The sequence below is a fragment of the Dunckerocampus dactyliophorus genome, chromosome 18 (assembly GCF_027744805.1).
Source record: "Dunckerocampus dactyliophorus isolate RoL2022-P2 chromosome 18, RoL_Ddac_1.1, whole genome shotgun sequence".
NCBI classification, from domain to species: Eukaryota; Metazoa; Chordata; class Actinopteri; order Syngnathiformes; family Syngnathidae; genus Dunckerocampus; species Dunckerocampus dactyliophorus.
The window spans coordinates 9,715,836-9,741,916 of record NC_072836.1 but is presented as its reverse complement, the minus strand read 5'-3'; the positions used below and the strand labels follow the sequence as shown (position 1 = coordinate 9,741,916).

General features: G+C 40.3%; 1 protein-coding gene across 1 annotated transcript; it reads left to right on the top strand.

Moving 5' to 3' along the window:
• Positions 1–5,074: 5,074 nt before the first annotated feature.
• LOC129170858 (heparan sulfate glucosamine 3-O-sulfotransferase 6-like) lies at positions 5,075–20,403 on the top strand. The gene is made up of 2 exons (XM_054758953.1): positions 5,075–5,722; positions 19,198–20,403. Exons 1-2 carry the CDS (start codon positions 5,298–5,300, stop codon positions 19,817–19,819), a joined length of 1,047 nt encoding a protein of 348 aa, XP_054614928.1. The 5' UTR covers positions 5,075–5,297; the 3' UTR covers positions 19,820–20,403.
• Positions 20,404–26,081: the final 5,678 nt, after the last annotated feature.

Below are 26,081 nucleotides of genomic sequence, written 5' to 3'. Positions count from 1 at the left end.
GATAAATATATCTATTTTGTATTATTTTGTGTGCAAAATCCAACAGAATTTGCGTGAGAAAGGCGATCATTTGGAGGAAAATGATTGGTTGATGAATGCGAGGCCCACATTAAAAACATCCGTGACATCATAGGACAGGAAGTGCCCATGTGACTCACATGATTGCCACCACATTTGCAGCTTGACTCACATGTCCCAGTTTGTTATTAGACTGTTCATTTTAACATCCTGTTATAATTGTAACCATGATGACCAGGGGACAACCTATATGCTACTGTGAGAGGTTGACATTTCGTAACAAGCTCAAAAACGCTGTTTTCCTGCATGAGGGAAGAAATAGCCGGTGACAGTGACACACTAAAAGGCAGGGCTGTGCGGTTTAAAGCTGACGTCATGGCAATCAGTGTTTCAGACGGCCCTCAATTATCTCATTTAAGTAAGAGCGTGGGATTGGTTGGCCACCAAACGCTCGGAGAGGAACAATACGGTTTCACACGCACTCGTCTTTGCATTGCAGAAGAAGACTCCATAGGTAATAATAAGACTGTGCTTGCACGCATAGCAAGCTTTGCAGTCAGACAATTACGGCTGTCAGATTCGCAGCCACATGTCTCTGTGAATCCCCGAAAGAGAGCTAGAAGGCACGAAACCTGTATGCCAAACTAATCACACTCCTCACTCATTTGTGACACACGCACACAAGAGACACACCCAATTGTGCGCATAGGAGCCAAACTCCAGATCCCAAAAAGCTGCGGATTAGAAAAGAAGGCATTTCCCAAAACATTCTGCGGCCTGTGTGATGACATGATTGTCAATCCGCTTAATTCTCCTTCAAACTTCTATTCTGTAAAACATTCTGACATGGGAGGGAGAGACAGAGAGGGTAAATAACTGGTCCTCTTGCCCAGACTTGCTCTCTCGCTCTGTAAAGGCATTTTTTTTTTTTATTACCGACATCAAACATGCATGAAAATTGCTTGGCGCAGCTGGTTTCTATAGCGGTCGACGAAGGCTGGCACACATTTTTTGTTTATGAGTTGAATATCTGTTTGCTTCTATCTTCGTACATGTGTGTCAACCTCGCTCTTTAGATTTTTAAATTGCTTCCATGCTGAATAAGAGGCTCGCTTCATGTGGCTTTTACCACTTTTTTTAATACTTTCAAGGCTGTTAATGGTTTTTTTCTCCTCTTCCTTTTTAGCAACAAACATCTTCACTGGCAGATTTTGGTGACATCTCCATAACGCGGGGAGTCAGAACGTTCCACAGGTGACAAAGATGGCCGCACCTGTGTGAGGGTGCACCAAATGCTTTCATCCGTCGTTGTTTTTGCTTTGCTCCCGCACATGAAACGTTTCAGGAGACTCCCACCTTGGTGCCTTTTGTGTTGCGTTCTACCTGAGGGCTAAACTGTGGAACATCTTAGGAGTCTGGTGTGCGACATCTTTCATTTCATCAAAAAGAGCCGCACTTCAAACTGAACAAACTGTTTGCTTCATTCTGAGAACCACGTCGCTCTACAGAAAATGTCATCATGAAACGAATCCCTTCAACATAAACAGAAAAAAACGCAAACTCTTGATGACTTTACTACGCCGTAAGTGTACAGGAGGAGACTATTTATGTCGCTTAATGTATAATATTGCAGTACAGGCTTCATTTTTCTGCGTTTTATAATGTCTTCCCAAGGGACAATACTATAAAGCGTGAGCCATAAGTTTCCATTCATAGGAAAAATAATCATTCATGTTGGACAACTGCTTTTATATATATAATGTGCTCTGTAGGATTACCATTGTTTTGAAAAGACATTCCACTGTTGATGAACTTAGCACAGTTGAAGTTATGCTTGTAATGGTGTTGGTGATCCGTTGCTTGAGATGATTTATGTCTTGTATCTTCACCTGATACATTGAAGCCTTCAAGTGCCCCAAAGATAGAAATCAAGACGGGAGAGATCTGGGGATCTGATCTGAAACCTAAAAAAATACATTATACATTTTCCTGTGTATGGAAACGTATGGCCCACCCTGTAGAGGTGAAACTTGGATGTACTTTTAAGTAGTCAGTGTACAGCTTGTATAGCGGTATAGATTTACTATCCACTGAAAATGAGTCAAAACATGGCCATTATAGTCTAAATCGCTGACAAAACAAGTGAGTACCAAGATAATTGCCTACTGTCATGAGTCATTTCATTGGTTCATTGGAAATGTACAAAATGTACTGTGACATTGTGAAGCACAGCATGATCCCCTCACTTGGGAAAATGGCCCATCCGCCAGCTCCACCACTGATGTCATTATGGAGGAGTGGAAGAGGATTCCAGTAACAACCTGTGCAGCTGGTGAATTCCACGCCCAGGAGGGTTAAGGCAGTGCTAGATAACAGCGGTGCTCACACGAAATATTGACACTTTGGACACAATTTGGACATGTTCACTGTGAACCCACTCACTTGGGTTGCCACGAGACTTGTTGACTTGTTGTTGTGTTGACTCATCTCTAATGGATAGTAAATCTATACTCCTATACAGGGCTGTACAATGACTACTCTAAAGTATATCCAAGTTTCCTCTGTGTAGTGTTGTGAGGGGTGTACTGACTTTTGTAAGATATACACTGTATGGACAATATACTGAGAGTAAACCCATGAAACAACAGAAACTGCAGCAGTGCCCCACAAAACGCATGGTGGTTTCCACAGATCAGTCATGGCAGCTTTAAGAATTTTGTTGGGTAATCTCGCGGCTATCGCAAATGGCCGACAGCTTCTCCCTCTTGCTGGAAATGACAAAAAATGAGAGTAGTGGGTTTTTTCCCCTCAGGATTTTGTAATTTGCTGTAATGGCTGACACGTGTACACCGCATGGGCCGAAGGGAAAGCTCGATCAGAGGCAGTGCAGTGCACCTGCGGGCCAGAAAGTTGATATGGTACAGCAAGCTCTTGAACGCACCACTTCACACACATACACACTTATACACACAATGTAGTCCTTGCATCCATTTTGTTTGTTTCTTTAATCTTGCTGGGCCCAAACTCGTCAGTAGAAGCCCAAAATGGAGCAATTAGCATGTGGGGGAAAAGCAAATAAAAGATCTGAGCTCCATCCTGACCTCATTCTGGCTGACGGTGCCAGCACGACATTCATTTCCAAAGCTGTGAATTCCTCCTTGCCAGAATGGATTTACAATGGCTGTGCGTACTTCAAAACATATCATTATTCTATATTTGCCAGGGTCACGCTGCTGTCCGCAGAGACCTTTTGTTTAAGCGCTATTTTTTTTTGCATTTTTTTTTTCATGTTTCTGCATCTCAGTGAGAAGAACCGCAATCACACCCTTGTTGATGCTTAACTTTAAATTTTACGGCTTTCCCCTCAGGCTTTTCTAAACCACGACAGAGGGCCAAATCAGTGGAAAAATAAAGCAAATCCCAATTAGAAAACCTTTGCAGGATCCTGCCAGATTCATTTATCGGTGTGTGAAGAGAACGCCGCCTCAGGCTGGTGTGTGTGTGAGCACGCTTGTTTCTCAGACAGATTATCTCTTCACTCTCTCATTCTGCCCGCTCGTCTATTCACACGGTCATTTAGTCAGGTTCAAAGTCTGAGCGTCTCTTTGCCACAGGAAACTTTAAACCTGCCCCAGAAGAGATGGAGGATGGATCCTCTACACGCATAAAAACTTCAACACTCAAAACTCTGATTGGACTAAAGTGGTAGTGTTGTCCCGCCTCATTTGAGGATCATTTTTCTGTTGGTTCAGTGTTTGAGTCCTCAAAGCTTACTACAGATTTGGGCCCTTTTACGTGTGCCACAGTTTCATTAAACAGTGCATTATTGCAACTTTCATGACTTTGTGGCTTATTTTGAGGCATTGTAGTTATTGCTATTATTTACGGTGCCATATACTTTGTGTGCTTGCGCCCATGCTTGAGCAAGCGTACTGTGGGCTTTGACTTTGTGGTTTATTTCAAGGCATTCAGTTTATTTTTACAGTGTGATGCAAGGTGGCAGTGTCGATTATTATCATTAGTAACTGGCGGGAGGAGCAATCGACAATACAGTTGTATGGTGTTACGCCGTTTTACCTCAACGTACCTGACGAGGTGGTGGTTATCATTCACAACTAGTGGGAGGAGAAATCACCAATACATTTGTATTGTATTACACTCATTACTGCTCCTTTTTTCTGACTTTGTGGCTTATCTTAAGTCGTTCTCTTTATTTCCACCATGCAAAGTGGTGGTTATCATTAATAACTGGTGAGCAATTGCCAACAAAGTTGTATTGTATTACAGTGCATTACGGCACCTTTCCTGACATTGTTGCTTATTTTGAGTCATTCGGTTTATTTCTATCATGGTGGCTGCCATCATTAATAACTGACAGAAGGAGCAATTGCCAGCATAGTTGAATCGTATTATGCTGTATTATCACAACTTTCCAGGCTTTATGGATTATTTTGACTTGCTGTGTTTATTTCCATTATGCAAGGTGGCGGTTATCATTAATAACTAGCTGGACAAGCGATTACATTACTTACAGGACAGGGCTACGTTGCGCACACGTGTGCTTGCGCATCAACAATCGAGACTTCACCACCAGTGAGCATCTCAAGCATGAACGAAAGTGCGTTTCTCTTTTTGTGTTTTTTTGTTGTTGTTGCTGTCGTAACTTCTTTTCACACTTGTATGACTGAAGAAACGTGTAATGACGACTCCATCACGAGTCATTAAAAGGGTGAGTAATTTTATTTGGGTTTTCATTGTATACAGGTAGCTAGATGGATATGGAAGTATTATTTTACAATAGTTAGCTTCTTTTTTACACTTGAATGTTAAACTGTTACTTAAAACATTGTATAGTTAGTAAAGGTTTTACAATGGCAACAGTTTGTTGGACTAGATTTTAGATTCGATTTCTATCTGTATTATTTCTTTAGTGTCTGCTATAGAGGAGGGAAGGGTGGAGACTTAAAAAAGGGAGAGCTAAGGCAGAGAGAGAGCGAGAGAGAGAGAGAGAAAACCTTGAATGAGAGATGAGTGAAGCTCAGCGTTCCAACACACGGCAGACTGGAAGTAGTACATTCATTCAACTGGACCGGACTTCCAATAGAAAACAGCATGAGGATTATTTCTGACAAATCTTATTGTTTTCTTCACTTCCTCAAACTCCTCGCCTCATCTTCTGTGCGCAACAGGTTATAATGCACAACCAATTGATGTAGGGGAGGAAAAAGAAGCATGCTGTCAAGGTTCTGGCCCTTCAGCACCGAGCAGGAGGTCCACTCATGGGATGTAGTGGATGCAGAGTCAGGTTCAACTCGGCCAAGGTGCTGTCCTTCCTCACCATGGTCCTGATCTTCACTTACTTCTTCTACTGCCTCACCGGGATCTGCCACTCGGCTCCGAGGACTTTGTACGTGGACGATGACCGTCGCAGCGTTCTTCTGGAACCTCTTCCAGGGAACCGAACCGCCTCACCAGATGTCGTGCAGCCCCGCAGCCTGCTGGAGGACAACAACAACAACAACAACATTCCCGTGTCCAACACTTTCGGGACCAAAAGGTTCCCGCAGGCCATAATCATCGGCGTGAAGAAGGGAGGAACCCGCGCTTTGCTCGAGTTCCTCCGAATCCATCCGGACGTCAGAGCCGTGGGAGCTGAACCTCACTTCTTTGACAGGTTCTACGACAAAGGACTCGAGTGGTACAGGTGGGCATGTCATCACTGTCATCCATAGACACATACTGGACAAAACATTACACCTGCACACGTGTTCTTACCTTACCTTGTCTTAAAATCTTATACCTAATCATCTGTCAGTATGCACATGTCAACATTTATGTACAACCATGGAGTTATATTATTTAAATGTCTGTAATATAGTACGTAAATATACATCTACGCGTTCAATTTGACAAAATATAGTAAAAAGTGGTTTAAAAAATGAATAATATTACATTTTCACTTCATATTTACAAATTATATAATTAAATTATAAATTATATATTTAAATAGCATCTATAAAACGGTAGATACAACATGCATCTATAAACAATTTAAAAAAAAATACAAAACATGGTTAAATATTAAGTATAGCTAAACTTTCACTTCTGGTTCCATGCTATTTCAACATATCTACATTCATGTACTTAACCATGAAATTATGCCTTCAAAAAATCTATCAAACTACATAAAACATCAATCTCTAAACTATATTTTTTTAAATGTAGAAAAAAAATCATAAATGTAATATTATAACTAATTGTGCACTTCTGGTTCGACACAGACTGCATTTCATTGGTTTTGTACATAATACAGTATATTCAGTATACTGTATTTATTCACATGACAAGCCCAAAATAATTAATAATATTTTTTTAAATTAACACCAAAATATTAGAAACATCTGTCCTTAAAAAATGGCTGTAGATTCTAATAATTTGTTCTATGCTAGATGAAGCAGTAGTGATGATTTCCTGTCAATACAAGACATATAAAGTCCCAATTCATCATCTTCATCACCATCATTATTATTTTTGACCTTTCATCAATTTAACACCATTTGTACACATGACATTAACTAATGACATAGATAGATAGATAGACAGATAGGTATCATTTATAAAGTCTTCATAGAAGAGTGCAAGCTTGGGCAACAACTGCATATCTTCCATTTGTACTTCCTGTAAGTGTAACAGCCAGAGGTGACTCACTATGTTTGTGTTCACACCTTGGTGTAATTACCAGCTGCTACGGTAGAGGTCGCTATTGCTTCTTTTGCAAAGCTCCTGACTCACGGAGGTGATCATCTCCAGATGTTGCAGACAAGGTCCCACTTGTACATCTAAGTGTGGGAATACTCTTTGGACCTACACAATACTATAATGATCTTTGACAGCAGAGATAAAAGTGCCGAATAAGAACCTGGAAGATTCGGTGAGCAATTATTTGTTATCTCAGCTAGCTGTCGCATTAGCAAAGTACAGTCATCCCTCTGTCACGGTTTTTCGAAATAAATAAATTAATGAATTATCGCTGTTTTGTGGTTGAACTACGGCCTATTATTAGTCCAAAAATATGCATATTTAAGTACTTAAAAATGTAAGTATTCTTGGCCAAAATTAAGCATTTTCAAGCATAAAAATGGCTAAATGAACGAAACAGGTCACTGGGTGTCAGTAATCATTGTTGCCAACTCAGTAAAAAAAAAAAAAAAGTGGCTATTGGCTGACCTAGAAGTCGCTAAATGATGTGATTGGCTAATTTGAATATTATTTGCATATGACTTAAAAAACACTGTAGGAAAAAAACAACCTCGTAGGAGAGACAAAAAAAGTGAGTAACTAACACTAAACACTTTAATTACGTTCAGAACTACAAATAAACTTGATTCTTGGTTTGTTCATTTAAATGTGGCCATCACTGCATCAAAATAAAATAGTTTAAATTTTTTATCTCGGCCAGCGCCTCTCAAAGTCTTGACAGCGTAATAATTACATCCTGATTTGCCTCCAGCCTCCACCTTTTATCTTGCAGTCAGGACTGCTTGTTTCATTCATCACACAACGTTATTCCATCACACGTTCTGACACACTGACAGGTAAGTGACCGAGTCCTAATGAGGCTTAAGTGTAATGAACATTAAGAAACATTTACATTTTAGATCCACCCCGGTGGCATCGTGTCTCGCACAGGCGTGATTCATGGATGCGTAGCGCGCCACTATGCTCTCGGTGTGCCGCGGAAGCAGACAGTGCACTGACAGCTTGTGACCGCTTTGGGGCGGTGTGGTGCTGCTGCTCAGTGAGAACAGAAACTGTAGAACAATACGTGCTTTCACTTTTAAGTCCCCAAATACCGGAAAACTCCCCAACGCCGCCAGAAAATAGTTTTGTTGCTGGTCGCTTTTGAGAAAATATGTCGCCAAGAGGATTTGGAATGTCGGCAGATTTAGTGACAAAGTGACCAAGTCGGCAACACTGTCAGTAATGTTACTGTAGCGATCAGTGTATTATGTAATGTAGTTCTGAGGTGCTGTTCTGTATGTTGGGTTAACGCTAGCTTTTAGGAAATACGTCCGTAGAAGAAGAGAACTCGGAAGTTTTGAACTGTCACTGATGAGACAACAGCCAAAAAACTCTCCCAATGCTAACGTGTAAGGAATACCTTATTGATGTCTAAAATGTCTTTTCTGTAATTATGTCTACGATATTGGGCAATACGAGTGTAAAGGTGACTATATGGGTGCTATTTAACTTCCAGAGTGATCTAATAATGTTAAAAACCCTATTTAGAAGGTCAAAATATTCCATTTATAAATAAGGAATCCTACTTTGCGGAAATTCACTTAGCACGGTCGGGTCTGGAACCTATTAATTGCGATAAATGAGGGATTACTGTAGTTATTTTACCTGTGCCTGCTGTTTTATGCTTTAATGTTGAGCTTTTGTTTGGGCCTTCTGAATTTATTTGTCCGAATGTCTTTAACAGCACAGCAGCCACAAAATAAACTAGCTGGTGTTTCAGTTCATGTTTATTGTTGTGATGTGAGCCTAAAGGGTGCATGATGAGAAGTTGGTAGGTGTGGTGGATTAACACGTCTTAAAGAGACAGCAGCAACATGATCCCGAGTGAGGTCACCGAAAGACGACTCGCTTGATGTCAGCAGATCTCAAAAAAATCCGTGTGACTGTTTGCAGTCATCTGCAGCGACCCGAAGAGAAGTCGCCGGAAGTCATGAAGCGTAGCTTTGTGTTTGTGTGAGACAGACAGCGGCTCACCCAAGCGAGTCTTCTCAAAAGGACGAGCTCAGTGTCTCTCTCTCACACACGCACACACATCTGATTTATTCCAGGCGTGCGTGTTTGACAGGCCCTGAAAAGTGTCTCTGACCTTTGACCTTTTATCTTGTTCAAGTTCTCTGTGTCTTCTGATCGTATTTCTAAAAAAAAACAAAAAAACAAATGCGCTCACTGTCCGCGGCATGAGGCACACCTGCACTATTTCGTGAAATGCAGTATGGGAGCTTTATCAAACATGATGCATATCCCTTTACATGCAAATGTCATTTTCTTTTGTTCATTTTAATTCGGCTTTTTTAATTATAATTTGCATCACCTCTCTTTCCTGATTGGCTCGGAGAATTCACACGATTCTGCTGCCTCATAGTGCTTCCTAATTGAGGTTGTAGTTTTCCTACACTGCCAAATCTATGAAAACACATTCGCAGGCTGTCAAGCTTAGGCCACAGCAAATTATAGCAGCTTTTTAGCCAATCGGAAGCATGAAGAAAGCCATTTGTGGGGAAAAAAGGCAATATGTAAACCCTGTAAAATTGTAAAAAAATGGAAAGGGGAAGTCAACAAATCAAATCTGTTTCCAAAAGCCTGCCGTTTTCTCATGCTGACGCTTCCAAAAAGTCACCTTTTTGTTGACTAAACTCCACAGAAAACATGTGAGCAATTCATAGCCGGCCGTAAGATGCACAATATGCAAAATTACAAATACCAGCAATGCAATCTACACAATATTTGACTCTCTCATTGATGTTTTTTGAAAGCTTGTCAATTGTCCGACCCCCAGTCTTGACACCAAAGGTCACGCTCGATCGGATTGCTATTAAAATCATCATGTAAGCCCTATAAGGGTAGCCGCAACGCCAGCGCTGCTGAATATGATGAATGTCTTTCGAGGGATGTATTCAAATCAGCATATGCGAGAGATCGATTTAGCTCGAGCAAATAATGCCTTGTCACTTTAATTGAGATTATTTTCTGAAATGTACTGCAAAATGCTGTATTCTTATCATAACCCATTCAGTTGTTTTGAGCTTTGCTGACAAAATATTGAATGCAACTTCAAGTAGCAATGTCATATCCACAACACATACATATACTGTTTGGATTCAAAAAGGATCTCTCAGCATTACCATGCAATTTCTGCAGTAATTCCAATTTTTCATTAAAAATAATAGCAAAAATGTACTGTTAAAAGGGGTGAACCTGAACTTGTTTTATCAGTGCAGTGGGTGATATTCCAGACGCCTCATTTGATTCCAGCCAAACTGATTGGTGTAACAGACCTGGAAGTGTTGTCTTGTAATGTCTTTTAATGGCGGTGACGTTTTTGGCAGGAGTTGGATCTTTGTGATGCTTAATGGGCTTTTTAAAAATGCTCAAACTCTCACACCATATGGTGGATATTACAATACACCCCGAGCTGTGGTTCCTGTTGAGTGCCAGGGAAATCATGCAAGGGGTTGAGATCCGTGTCAGTCTTGTTTTCATATAATTAGCTCACGAGGAAAGAAGCAGGATGGAAGCAATTAATTAAGTCCATTTAATGGAGATTGGTGGAATAATAAAGCATGAGACAAAGGGCGTAAAATTAAAACCGCACAACTTTGGATTGGGATGTGCTTCAAGACGCGCTTTCAATTACAGATAAACAAATTTTCATCAACTTTGATGTATTTTTGACGATTCAGCTCCTGTTTTTTTCTAGGCAGTTGGTTGATTTGTATTTGTTTGGCAGTTTGTAATTCTATTATGTGAGCTCAAGAACACTCAAATTTATAATAATATCAATGTAAAGTATTGCAACAACATCAACATACACATTACTGATAAAGAACTACACAGAAACTAAAGTAATGCAATGAAAATGAATCAAAAAGACAATCACTGGTTAACTTAGGGCTAATTTTAAATGACAATATAGTAAAACAGTGTTTTTGTTTCTTTGCGTCTCTACAGCTCCTTAAACAACGTTCAACTGAAATGATAGTGTGCTCATTTTTCAAAAAAACACCACTCCCGAGACCAACTTGCGTCTCCAAAACGCTGTTGTGATATAAAATGAGCACGTTTTTTCCAGTTGAAAATAATCCCATGTACTGTACACTGCTGAAAAACTGACCCAGAACCTTTTTTTGGTCCAAATGTGGGAAAAGACCAGGACATAATATGCATGATATGGTATTTAAGTTACACCAGCAAGTTGAGTTAATGGGAAGAAAACGCAAAATAACAGATGTCATACAACAGATCCCTGTGGAACTCCACATGCTGCTAGAAAACATAACTACGATCCTAAAATAAAATGACGTGTTATTATTTTTATGCTACATGTTGCACGTTGCAGAAGGTTTAGGATTATACATTCAAGTAGTCGTCCCTCGCCACTTCACACCTCGACTTTTGCAGCTTCACTGTCATGTCTTTTTCAAATATATTCATCACGGTTCCTCTCTGTTTCGCACTATGGCATATTGTTTGTCAAAAATATAAATATTTAAGCAAAATGTACGTGTTTTTGGCCTACATTAAGCCATTACATAAAAATTGTTAATTTAACAGTAAGGCATGCAGAAGATGAAGACAAAGGCTTGGGCACGTATCTAATGTAGCATTATCATCATCGTAAACAAGTTGCATTTTTTTCACAGATTAGTGATTGTGTGTCAGAACTGTATGTGTAATTATAATGTACAAGTACGTACGGTAAGTATGTTACTATATAGTCAGTGTATCAAATGAAACAAAGTGTTGGCCACGGGTATGTGTCCTCGTGAGAAAAACATGCAACTAGCTCTCTGAAAACAAGCCCAAACAACAGGAAACCTGGGAATTTGCATGCGACTTTACAAAAAAACCCCCCCAAAAAACAAGGCTAAAGTTGCTTATAATAAGCAGACCTGGCAACACTGATGTGTGTGTGTGTGAGTCTATATTATGTTTTATTTATGTCTACTACGTCTATTATATTGGTAATAAGTGTGTAAAGATGACTGTGGGCGGTTATTTCAGGTCTAGAGTGCTCTAATTATGTTAAAAAAATTATTTAGAAGGTCCTAAACAGGTTTTCTATGCTCTAACTATGGAAATATTATACAATTATGAATATAAATGAACTATAAATTATAATTATAAATGATAATATTATACAATTCATAAATAAGGAATCCTACTTTGCGGAAATTCACTTATCACGGTCAGGTCTGGACCCAGTTAACCCAAGATAAAGGAGGAATTGCAGTATTGGAAAATAAACCATGAAAAGAAATACAAATATTACAAATAAGTACAACAAAATAAAATGTATACAAAATGTATACATACACACACACACATTTTATATATATATATATATATATATATATATACAGTATATATAATGATATATATATATATATACTGTATATATAATGATATATATATATATACTGTATATATATCATTGGCGGAAGCCAACATATAAAATATGATTATGTCTGTGCGGAAGTAGATGGTAGTTAGCCTCCTGTTGAGACAAGCTCCCGTACGTTCATTACTGCATCGTTATTCATTGGGAGGGGAAATCTGTTCACAGTATGTTTAGAATAAAATCTGTCGGTGGCAAGTTTCACATAAATTTCACCCACCACTTCCTCCTATTCAAATATGGAAGAGGGTGTCAATTAAAACCACCGGAAATTCCCCACCTGGCTAACAGAAGTGATGATGAGTCATATAAAAAGTCAGAAGTGAATAGATTTGGATGTATTTTAAGAGTAAAAGCAACTATCCCCATCACGATTTGAGTATGACAGCACTTAAACCTTTCCCAGTGCTTCTGGCAAAGCAGAAAGCATTCTTTAAGTATATACGGTCCATTACTTTATATAATAATAACCCATGAAATCATAGTTTTTCCTTGAAGAAAATGAAATTATAATTGCATTTTGCGCATATTTTTCAGCTCAACTTCCTGCACAGAATGTCTTTTGTTCTGGCACAACAGGGGGACGTACACTCGAGCTAATCTTCTGGTGGGGGTGCAGGAAGTCTCTTAGCCACATCCACGTCGCGGGGTCTGTATTTAATAGTATCAGTCATGTAATCAGCCCTGTATCACTTCAGGGAGGAAAAACACTACATCCTCTCCACAGCAGGGAGTTCCAGTGCATTGCGGCGAGTCAGCAATGCTTTCCATTGCTGAGCGCTGATTTACTCTCTCTGCACATTTAAATGCAAGGAATTTTTCCCTCAAATTGACTCATAATAAATATGGATGCCACTTGACAGTAACATTTTATTATAGTTTTTTAATGTACACATTAGTAGTACTTATTATTTGAGTGTTTTATTAAATGATAGCAGCCCATTAATTATGTGTATTGACACATACCAGGCATTTATGAGAAATAAGGCATCCAAGGCTGTTTATTTGTGCAAATGCTTGTATAAAGGCGTAGCTAGGCACACTGCTGTCCATTGATTGGCCTGCAGAGAATTGTTATGAAGGGAATGGAATATGTACGTGCTTTTATTGTTGGTTCCTATCAATAATGCAGTGTAGTTAGAGAAAGAACTCTTTTTTTGTTTTCCCCCCAACTTGTTTCCGCACAGTTTAGCTCTCCGAAGTAGTCAGCAACCCATATGTTAGGTTTTCTAGTGTTTTTAATCACGCTGATAAAACATTAAACGTCAGCTACACTGGTGTACGGCACTTCCTTTTCGGGCTGGCACTTGCTCTATGGCTGTGAGGCCGTGCTTTCTTTGTTCCCATGGGTCTATTTGGGAAGAGGCATTTGTTTGAGCGGTAGATTTGCATGCATGAGAAATGAATGATGCACTTAATCACACTCGTCTCCTGGCACCACATACAGGAAAAAATTTATGATGCCAAAATGGCTTTTATTGATTGTCTGATAATGAGACGAGGGAGTGTTCATTAATAAGTCATGAGGAGACTGGAAAGGCAACGTATGGTCAATCACTGACTTGACACTTGTGTGAAGGAAGGAGTGAAGGACAAATCTGAAAAGAAAGAAGAAGAGAAAGGCGCCTGCTCTCTTTTCTCATCTGGGAACAATCTGTCATAACGAGACAGACATATTGATTAGACTCAGATAAAGCAGGTACAGACAGACAGGCGGGACATTTGCAGCCCTTGTACTTGAATAATCAATTAATGGTGTTTTATCACAGAGACCATTGGAATACTTGGGGATTCACATTACTGACAGTAAACTTTTGATCAGTGTGTGTATTTTTACTCATCACTGACTCAAGGAGAGACTTGAATTAGTTACTGCTTTCCATACCACTGATGATGTCATGACTGATGTCAAGGCCCCATAACTAGTTAAGCATTATTGTTACAGTTTCAAAATACTAATTGTACTAATACATGTACAGTAAGTACAGTATTTCCTTTAAATTGCTGGCTCCACTCTAATAGACTCCCTACCTCGAATAGTCACCTATTTTCCTTCGAGGAACAAAACAGTTGGTAACTCTAATACGCGCTGCAGTCAGTGTTGTGTGCCCCATTCTTATGCACCTTTAGTTTAGTCTGCCCAGTTTCTTGGCATTTTCTCTATACAGGCGGTCCTCCATTCACGACGTACTGTGCTGTGACGTTTCATGGTTAGAAACGCACTGCCATAAATGAATCTAAAGACAAATTGTGGTCCATGGACACGAGACTCGCTCGAGAACTCGTCACAGCATGCAGTGGCGACGGAAGAATATTCGCTGTGCTCGATATTGGCCGCACTTGTCTCATTGGCTTGACAGTCAAGACTATCATTAAGGGTAAATGTTGTATTGTAACATCGTTTAGCAAAGTCAACTGTCTTCGCTGAACGCAGACGTCCTCCTCGGCCAGCACACACACACACACACACAAAGAGTGAGTCAGGACTCAGCCTGTCACGTGCATGGCTTCACACTGTTCAACGCTACACATAACAGCCATGCTACAGTATCCTTGAGCATGTTCAAGGATCTGCTCCTATGAAAGCGACAGTAATAATTAAGCAGCATAGTGTTTTTTTGTTCTCTCTTGTTTTATTACTGTTTTTTATGTCCTTTATTTGTTCTGTGTATAGTGTGAGTAACTTAAACGTTAGTTTAGGTCTGAGTTCTGACTAAAATTCGACTGATAACGTAAGCGAAGGAATGGAACACATTTGTATCCTGAGGACCACCTGTAAAAATACTTTCATTTTATTTTAAACTACAGTTTTTCTCAACATACAGTATGTTTCAACTGTGTAGTGGTAGATGGTAGTGTAGCGGTACACACTGCAGCTTTTTATTTATATAATTTTCCAACTAGGGAGCCCTCCAAAATAGGAGGGGCTTCCAGAGTAGAACTGGAGCCAAACGAATCATGCAAGTGACTAAAACTGCATACAAATAAACACCTTACCCCTATGCATCGTCCTTTGATCCCGTCGGATGTGGGTTCCCTCAAGGCTTTGTTTTTCATCCCCTGTCATTTTACGTGATCGTTGGCTCTGTTTTGTACAGAGAAAACATATAACTGTATGCAAACAGCTCAGGTTTGTGAATAATGCCTTGGAATAGTCTTCAAACCAGCACTTTAATAACAATCGAAATACACTTTTCTTGAACCTCCATCCATCATCCATAGTAGTGAATGGCCCCTTGTTGCTGGCAACTTCAACAGCAGCTTCTTTCGGTCGTTTATTTTAACCCAAGCCACATGAAAGATCCGTTTCCAACAGCACTCGAGAGAATGTGTCAGGAAAACGAAGCGCAGAGCATTCACTCGAAAACAATTTGTGTCTAGCCCAGCCTCACACGGTCTGTTGTCAGTGTCGAGCACAGACACACATGAATCCTGGACACTGCGTGAAAACCACATTACACGTCATGAACACTAAGCCAACAATTTCGCAAATCAAAGACGTCTGTGTGAGAGCTCTTGTGACACATCACATTGAGATAGTTGGTCCAAAATGCACTTTGATGAGACGAAATGTACATCACACATTATTGTTCATAGCCTCACAAAACCTTATCAGTGCGCAAGCCAATGTACAGTGGGGTGAAAAAGTGTTTGCCCCTTCCTGATTTCCTTTTGTTTGTTACACTTCAATGTTTCAAATCATCAAACAAATTTAAATATTAGTCAATGACAACGCAACTGAACACAAAATGCAGTGTTTAAATTTAACTTTTTATTATTAACTGGTTGGGCCACCCTTAGCAGCAACAACTGCAATCAAGCGTTTGCAATAACTTGCAATGAGTCTCTTACAGCGCTGTGGAGGAATTTTGGCCCACTCATCTTTGCAGAATTGTTGTAATTCAGCCTCATTGGAGGGCTTTTGAGCATGAAGCGCCTTTTTAAGGTCATGCCACAGCATCTCAATAGGATTCAGGTCTGGACTTTGACTAGGCCACTCCAAAGTCTTCATTTTGTCTTCTTCAGCCATTCAGAGGTGGACTTGCTGGTGTGTTTTGGATCATTGTCCTGCTGCAGAACCCAAGTTGGTTTCAACTTAAGGTCACCAACAGATGATTTTTTGGTAGACAGCAGAATTCATGGTTCCATTTATCACAGCATGTCTTCCACGTCTGGAAGCAACAAAACATGCCCAGACCATCACACTACCACCGCCATATTTTACTGTTGGTATGATGTTCTTTTTTTCTGAAACTTCTAAGAAGTTCAACTGTTGTCTCGTCAGACCACAGAGTATTTTCCCAAAGGACTCAAGAGATCATCAATATGTTTTCTGGCAAAACTGAGACGAGCTTTAATGTTCTTTTTGTTCAGCAGTGGTTTTCATGTTGGAACTCTGCCATGCAGGCCGTTTTTGCCCAGTGTCTTTCTTATGGTGGAGTCATGAACACTGACCTTAACCGAGGCAAGTGAGGCCTGCAGTTCTTTGGATGTTGTTGTGGGGTCTTTTGTGACCTCTTGGATGAGTTGTTGCTGCGCTCTTGGGGTAATTTTGGCTGGCCGGCCACTCCCGGGAAGGTTGACCACTGTTCCATGTTTTCGCCATTTGTGGATAATGGCTCTCACTGTGGTTCGCTGGAGTCCCAAAGCTTTAGAAATGGCTTTATAACCTTTTACAGACTGGTAGATCTCAATTAATCTCAGTTATGTTTTAACAGGAGGGACAATCACTTTTTCATACAGGGCCATGTAAGTTTTGATTTTTTTTGTCCCTTAATAATAAAACGTTTCATTTAAAAACTGCATTTTGTGTTCAGTTGATTTGTCACTGACTAATGTTTTAAATTTGTTTGATGATCTGAAACATTGAAATGTGACAAACATGCAAAAAAAAAAAAAAAAGGAACCATGGGGGGGTTGGAGGCAAACACGTTTTCACACCACTGTATGTGCAACACAGCGCTGCAGCCATATGTTTAAAACACTAGCTGAGCTCAGCAGTTGCTGCTGGTGCTTCCTGCACACTTTTGGTCCTGAAAAGGGGGGACAATTTTTTCAGGAGGTTGGAAATCTGTAGGAAATTGCTGTTAAGTGGTTCATGAGTCTTTGTGGTTTCGACTCATCGGGGCCGAATGGGGGTAGTGGAGGCTCCTGGTGTGCACGCAGGCACACACACACACACACACGCACAAAGCTTTAATCACATGACTTTTTTTGCATGCGCAGCGATGTGTTTAGGTTATCGCTTGATGTTGTGTTTTTCTGAAGTGGTGTGCTCTAATGAAGCGTGCGTGTTCCACCCGCCGAGGCAAAGGTAGCCACAAGCTCGAGCAGACACCAAAGCCCGACTTCAAAACAGGAAACAGTGGAGTGACATGAACCAACTTCCAAACTTAAAAGTACATTTCACATGTGACTGATAGCTGACGTGTTTTGACATTGTTGAAGTCGCGTCTTGTTTTCAGTTCCTGTTGTTATTGTCACCATGACAACCCATCGCTGAGTTTTCCCCCTTAAACATTTTTTTATAGCGCCACTATAGGCAGTGTCTGAAACATTTGCTAAACATATATGTTTCCATGGGAGTAGACGGCGCTCCACTTCTGTGTCTGTCATTTTGGTTTGAGGCTGTGATGAAAAATTTGAAGGACGATAACTCGTAACACGAGACTGTTTAAATTTAGTTTGCAGCTTTCCCCGTTGCCCCCTAGTGGCAAAGAAAGCTTCCATAACGTGAAGGCAGCGTCGTCCCTTCTTAACCCAACTTAGCCCTACTTTGAAGTGAACCAAGAAGTGAACAAACACAAAAGACACCATTCTTTATGCTTTTCTATCGTGCAAGTCTGTCTTACATCCTGTATATTCCAGATGTCTTGTACCTAGCAACAAGTGGGCATTTTTTGATTGGACTATGAGGCAGTTATGATTGCGCCATGAATTCTGCCCAACAACATGTGGTAATTTTTCCATTGGCCTCAGGAGCACAAATGCTGGCACTCCACGACTTCTACCTAGCAACAAGTGGCCATTTTTTTGATTGGCTTAATGTATTTTTTTTTTTTACATTGACTTCTGGGGAATTGCAATTGATCCCTATAGATTCTGTCTAGTAACAAGTGGTCAAATCTTGTCATTGGTCTCTGGTGGACAACTTATTGCGGTAAATTCCTCTTAGCAACATGTGGCCATTTTTTATTGGCCTATTGTTTCAAAAAACGAAACGTGCGAAAACCGAAGCAATTTTTTCCATAGGAAATAATGTAAATGCAGCTAATCTGTTCCAAACACAGAAAAATATTTTTTTAAATACATTTTATAGAGAATAATTATAGTTTTGCATGCAGAAAACGATGCAAAATCATTATAAATAGACAAATGAACATTTAACATAATTTTTACATTTAATAAAGACTGTTGTTGCCGAAGACGGCGAACCACATTGAGTCCACCCAACTCGTAGGGTGCTTTTTGTTTGGGCACTTGTTTTTGCTAAATGATACAGTATACGGAAAACAGATTAGTTTGTTACGCGCAGCACTGTACCATAACTGAGACTGGGACAAAAACCGAAGCAAAGTTTTGGCAAAAATTGTGGCGATCGAAAGCCAAGGTTTGATTGTAGTTGCTTATATCCCCGATTGAGCTCCATGAAATCTGTCCAATAAGAAAACATGTTTTTAATTGGCCTATGGGGGCAGTTACGATTGGACCCTATGAATTCTACCCAGAAACAAATTTTGTCTCTGGTGCCCAAATGATTGCAAAAAAATGTTATGTCATTCTGCTTTTCTTCTAGCTAGTTATTTCAATAGTGAATTGTTATACTCAATCAGAAAGGATTCGAGCTGAGGCCCATTGGTAGTGTAGCTGATAGCTGGGATAGGCTCCAGTCCACCCAGCTCTTGCCACAACACTGAACAAGATGAGTCGTGTCGAAAACATGGATGGATGATTTGTCACTAATGCTGGCTGTGTTCTTCCAGGAACTTGATGCCTCGAACCCTGGACGGTCAGATCACCATGGAGAAGACCCCCAGCTACTTTGTCACTAAGGAGGCTCCAGGTCGCGTCTGCACTTTGAACGGCCAAACCAAGCTCATCGTGGTGGTCAGGGATCCAGTGACTCGAGCTGTGTCTGACTACACTCAGACTCTCTCCAAGAACCCGGGCCTCCCCTCCTTCCAGAGCCTGGCCCTGAGGAACGCCTCGACAGCGGAACTCATCGACACTTCATGGAGCGCCGTCCGCATCGGCCTCTATGCCAAACATCTGGAGAACTGGCTCCAGTATTTCCCCTTGTCACAGTTTCTTTTTGTCTGCGGCGAGCGCTTGGTGTCCGATCCTGCTGGGGAGATGGGTCGGGTCCAGGACTTCCTGGGCCTGAAGAGGGTCGTCTCCGAGAAGCATTTCTACTTTAACCAGACCAAAGGTTTCCCTTGCTTGAAGAAGCCCGAGGGAAGCAGCAGGCCTCGTTGTTTGGGGAAGTCAAAGGGGAGACCTCACCCTCAGATTCCAGCGGAGGTCCTGCAGAAACTGAGAGACTTCTACAGACCTTACAACCACCGTTTCTACCAGATGAGTGGGCAAGACTTTGGCTGGGACTAACAAGTGGAGGATCCAGGGACTCTTTGAGTAGAACCAGACTCTCAGGAATGTCCCCCTGACATGCGACACTTTGTTGTTGTGTAAAAGCCGCCATGAACGCTGCTAACATGCAAGTTTCGTTTATGACACATATTTGCTTACTTGTATGGTAGCATCATAAAAAACGAAGGAAGGGAGTTGAACCAAAGGGAAAACATTGCCTCAAAGTGTATTTTTTGACTTGCTTTAATTAAATAAGCTGATATTTATAGTTTTTTGTCAAGTAACAGACGATTGAAAGATTTCTATGTATTTATTATTACACGCCAAGACAAATAACAAGACAAGAAAAAGGGGAAAATGCCTTAATCTGTAATGATGAACCACTATTTGTTTTTAAACAGTATTAACCTGACGGGGTTTCATTTTCATTACAGAAGGAAATATGTTGTACGATTTGAAGCATATACGAGTTGTGTGAATTCATTCTTTGTGTTGTAAAGTTTTATTTTCCATGACATTTGCCAGTGTCTTTGTTCATTTCTTAGTCTCATAAAACAACAGGCAAACTGCTCCGTGAATTCAAACCATTTGTTCTCCCTTAATCATTCACTCCTTTGCAGTCTTGTTGCCTGTGTGATTCATGCACTTTTGTCATTTGGTGAAGCCACATGTAAATCCAAAGCCTTTAATCTGGTGTTTTTTTTAATCGGATCTGACTTTTAATTATTAAATCATAGACAAAAAAAGTCTGCGGCGTTAAAACTTCACATCCCGGTCCTGGAATTGCAGGACACACTTTTCCACAGGTGTGTTACATACTACCGCAGAAGCCGGGCAATTTATGAGTTGGGGCATCAAAGTTGTAACTGAGGATACGGGCGTTTATTACACAGAACCCTACAAAGCGGAATATTGCCGTAACTGTGTGCGCTTTCACACAGCAACCCACAGCATCTGAGTCTCGGATGTTAAATTTCATACTCACGTCCTAGAATTACAGGATACCCTTTCACACAGGTGCCGTCCCGCCTCTGTTACGCCTCAAATACTACTGCAGAAACCAGAAAATTCAGTGGTCGACTTTGGATTGTAACAGAGGACCCAGTCATGTATCCATGCATTTCACCCAGAACCCTTCAAAGCGGAATTTTGCCGTAACGATGCACACTTTCACACAGCAACACGCAGCCCTAGCATCTGGTATAACGCACAAAATGCTTGTCAATTGCTTTCAACACAACAGAGTGGGAAAAGTAAGTCTTAGATGGTAGATCTTGAGATTAAAACATGACAATATATGGCACTGATTCCCAAGTGGTAGGCGAGCCAGACAATAAAATAGCATGTGTGCGCTACAACTAGTTTCCCCAGGGAGACAATAACCTGTAGCACGTAACAGTTTGAGCGAGGGGGTACACGAGACATAAAAGGTTGGGAAACACTGAACTATGGCATTGCTGCTGTGAACATGAAATATGGAAGTGTTAGTGTACGAGGAAGGATAAGAACCACACATTAAGTGCTTTACGCACACTATAAACCTTGCAATCCAACGTACATCGGTGTTCCCTGCTCAATCTTGATGTGTGGCTTTTTTTACCATCTGATTTGCCGCCATGTTAATGTCCAAGCAGAAGCTGAAGTAATTCTACATTTTATCAAAGTTACTTAAGATTTGTCAGATTAAACCAAGATGTGATAGTAGCATCTATTTCACTACTTCCTGGTTTGGCACTCTAAGCATCACGGGAACTGTAGTTCTTTTAGCGTGTTTGACATGTCTTTACATAACGACACATCAGCATAAATGATTAGTCATAGCAGCTCCACCTGCCGTCATTAATTTAAGTTTCACAATTTTTAGGTTTTGTTTCAATTTGTGGAAAAAACGGAAGCCGTTAAAAGCTTACTTAGGTCATGCATCCAAATTAAAAATGTCTGTTTGTCCAGTCCTATATGTTGTCACCGTAGTTTTCTCAAACAGTATTGTTAAAATATCGTCTCGTCTTGTTCTCGCGAAGCCGATACCCTGTATCGTCTCGTCTCGTGAGCCGAGTGTACCGTGACACCCCTAGTAACGATAATACTCGGAACTGCAGGATAAGTTTTCACACAGGTGTCTGTTATGCTTCTGATACTCCCTCAGAAGACACCAAATCCCCAATGCTGTTCACACAGAATAGTGAAAGGGCTTTTATATGACTGGGCATTTCACACATGACCCTGTAAAGCGGAATACTGCTGTAACGGAGTGCACTTTCACTCAGCAGCTCCATGTTTGATGTGATATATAAAACACTTGTTGGGCAACAGGCTTTCGACACAACAGCGTCAGCTGTTAAATTGCCATTACACACAGGCACTGTCCCACCTCTGTTACAGCTCCAAGGCTACCTTGGAATGAGGACTATCGCTGGGAGGACTTCATCCACACCATCTCTCTGTCTTTACACAGAACCGCAACATGGAAAAAGGTGGAAAAAATGCTGTCTTATACTATAAATGCAGTATTAAAGCGCCCAATCAGATTGCTCTGATGTCTCGACCTACTGTATGCTGCTCACAGGCACACGGGGGCACAGCTGCATGCTAACTAGTGATTGCTATGATATGTTTACCAGGGCGCAGTGTGTTTTTCATTAACTGATGTCAATGACTGCGTGTGTGTTTGATGCATTCTAATGTGTGTATTCTCACAACTTCGCACGCACACACACCCAAACACTTTGGCCGCCGTCCTACGCCTCCACGCCCTCTCTAATTGCAGTTTCTGTCACATTCGCCCTCTGTTTTATGAGTCTGGCATCAGTTTTTTAGTGGGCCTCACCAAAATTCATAAGCGGTCGGGCCCCTGCTCGGTCCGTGCCAATGCTGACTACTGCCAGCCGAGGCTGATAATGCCTTCCACTGTGCCGTACAGCAGCCCGCAGCGGACATTAAGCGAGACTATATGCCATCTGTGAAATAAGTTAGTATCAATCACGTTTCATGATACGCACATGACTTTCAGTGTGATTTGTGGTTGTCACCAAAGCCTGCTAATGATGTGAGAAATGCAATCGCGGTCAACGATGAGAGCAGCTGGAGGAATGATTGAGGCCGTGTTGTTTGAAAGTGGACACGACCGTTGTTTGTGGAACAACAGAAACAACAACACGGCGTTCGGTGAGTGTTGGATTGACGGCAGGAATGCGGGCGAACCACGCGGCATATTTATTGATGCTGTCATCCAAGTTCAAGATTGTATTGGATTTTACATTGAGTGTTTCAGACGCTTTCAATTGACTTGAACCGGAGCAAATGTTGAACATCTGCACTGGTTATACATAGACGACTTTATAATAACGCTATTAAAACAAAAGTACAACAACCATGGAACCAAAAAGCAGGTGAATTCATACATACAGTATATATAAAATTCTATATATACTGTATATATACACAGCATATGTATGCAGGAGCGTAGTTGTGATCAAATAAAAATACAAAGTTTCAAATACAAAAATTATTAGGGGTGTCACCTCACAAGATCTTGTAAGATTAAAACGTTACGAGATTTCTCATTCAGAAAAAAAATGTCTCGTGGGCACTACTCAGCCTGGGATGATCAGAAACAAATGAATCAATCACACAATAAATGAAAGTGAACTCGGTCATTTTGCCCGCTTCAATATATCGCCATGTGCACGCGTGCCTGTTTTCCTCGTCTCTCGCCTCCAAACAGGCAGGAAGAGGCTCACTGGTCGGCGCGTTTGTTCCGTAGAACAACGGCATGAACGGAGTGAGTCCTTTGGTCAGTCATACAGTCTCTTTGCCTCAAAAATAACGTAGTGGAAATTAAATTAGTAGATTGCAATATGTTGTCATATACTTTTTATATATTTTCATTGTACTTTTCTGTAAAGTAATGTTAAAATTAGGGATGCGCCAATCAGGGTTTTATGCCAATACCGATATCAATCACATGGATTAACTGTACAATTAACTGTTCAATTGATTTATGATGACTGGTACAGTAGTACCTCGCATAACGTAAACCTCCTTTTACGTAAATTCCACTGAACATAAAGAATTTATGTAAAGTTTTTGCATCGTATTACGGAAGAAATTCCATATAACGTAAAGCGTTAAGCCGGAGCAAGTTTTTTTTTTTCAATCAACTTTATTAATACCTCAAGTCGGTGCAAGTTCAGACTAACACCTGTTGACGCCTTCTGACGCTTCACGCTCTCATTGGCTGATTTTCGGCACCGCCTACGCTCTCATCTCATTGGCTGATTATCGGGGCACCGCCTACGCTCTCATCTCATTGGCTGACTTATACAGCACATTTGTGTGTGAGACAGGCTTCTCCCTTCAAACTCCTTCATCTTCGTAGTCGCCTTTAAACTAACTTAACCTAACTTAACTTAAGTTAAGTTACAAATTAAAATTTTGCGTTTGTCTGTGAGACCAGCTGACTCTTAGACTCTTTTAGGCTCGTCCTCCTCCTCCTTCCTGCCTCCACTTCCGCTCCTGATCAAGACATCTCGTGAACGGTAGGATTGTTTTTGTTTTTCAGTTTTATTCATGTACAGTAATCTTATTTATTACCTTATTTTATATTGGAATGTTACTCTACTATGTTTATATTTTCCCACCATATTTGGTGGACTTTGAATGTTTTGAAGGGCCAAAGGGGTGAGTTTGGGAAGACCTTGAAACAGATTAGGCTATTTACATGTATTTTACGCTTCGTATAACATAAAAACCCTATAACATAAAGGTTCTCGGAACGGATTATTTACGTCGTAGGGGCGTCTACTGTATTGGCCTGGGGCGGCGTTAGACAATTCCAAGGGCCCCTGGCAAATAGCTAATCATCAGACAATAAATATTTGGGCGGATTGGTTTTTTTCCCCCCGTTATTTACTGTATGTGAAACAATTTTTGTTCAATTTGATACAAACCTGAATTTAATTTGATGCATGTTTTGGAGTAATACAAATAATTTTTTTTTGAACTCAAGATAACAAAATTAACAGAATAAATTCTGTGTCCAGGTTCCAAACTAATTGCATTGCTCGTTTATTATAAAAACAAAATGTCACTGTGGTAAAAAGTCACATTTGGAGTACGAAGACGACAAGCTAGGCGGATAACTCTAGCTAACCCCTAGCTAACTGCTCACTAGCAAAGTACAGGCAGCGACAGCTGGGCAAAGCGTGTAAACAAAGATGCAAGAATAGTCGAACGGTTCAGTAAGGGAGTGATAAAACAAGCTGGCATGGATTAGCGTAGCCTGTGTCAAGCTCAAAACCAGATGTGTAATTTTGTTGGCGACCTTATGACACAGCAGACTTGACACAGATCGTTTTTTGTGATCGGCTTTAAAAGTACCCATGGTCAAAATTTTGTCTCATATCGTTCTCTTGTACCCAACCTCATGTACCGTCTCGTCCCGCGGACTGAGTGTCTCGTGACACCCCTATTTATTATTTATCATAATTTAATTGAAATGTTTTTAACAATTACCCACAACTGTGTTTTTTTTGTTTGTTACATATTTAAAAGGTTGCAAAAATAGTTGTAGATTCCTAGGGTGTTTACTATTACAAGCTCACTGCTTTATTTATTTATTTTTATATCATTTTATTATTATTAAGAAAAACACTATATTATTATAGAGAAAACAACGTGTTTTTATAATTTTTATAATTATTTTTTTATTAATATATTATTGAATATTAAAATATTAAAATGTATATACTGTATAACTTGGTTGTTTATTATTATTATTATTAGTAGTAGTAATATTCTATATTATTAATAGTCATGCATAGTTTTATATTAGTAGTTATTCATAGTTTCATTTAAAAATTCCATTATTTCAACATTTTAATGGTTGGAACCAGTTTTTCCTTTAGTTTTTTTTATATTCTTGATGGCATTTTAACAGGACAATAAACAAATTACTGTACAGTCTCGTAAAACTGCCTCAAACCGCCCTTTTTGGTATAAATTGTTTAGTTTTTGGAGCTGGAATGCAGCGTCCATGGATTTAAGGCCACAGTTTAATGCATACCGCCCATTCCTCCCATCGTGGATTTGTTTGCATGAGTGGATACTGTTTGGAATTGGGCCTCTGTGGCTATTAGAGGGATGTACAGAACGGTTCGTGTGATGAATAATGGGCGCATGGCGGAGCTAAACAGAAACACTTGGAGGAAAGGATGAACCCATTTAGGTTGATCTCTTCAAAGATGATACAAAAAAAAAAAAAAGTGGTTTCCTTGCAAGC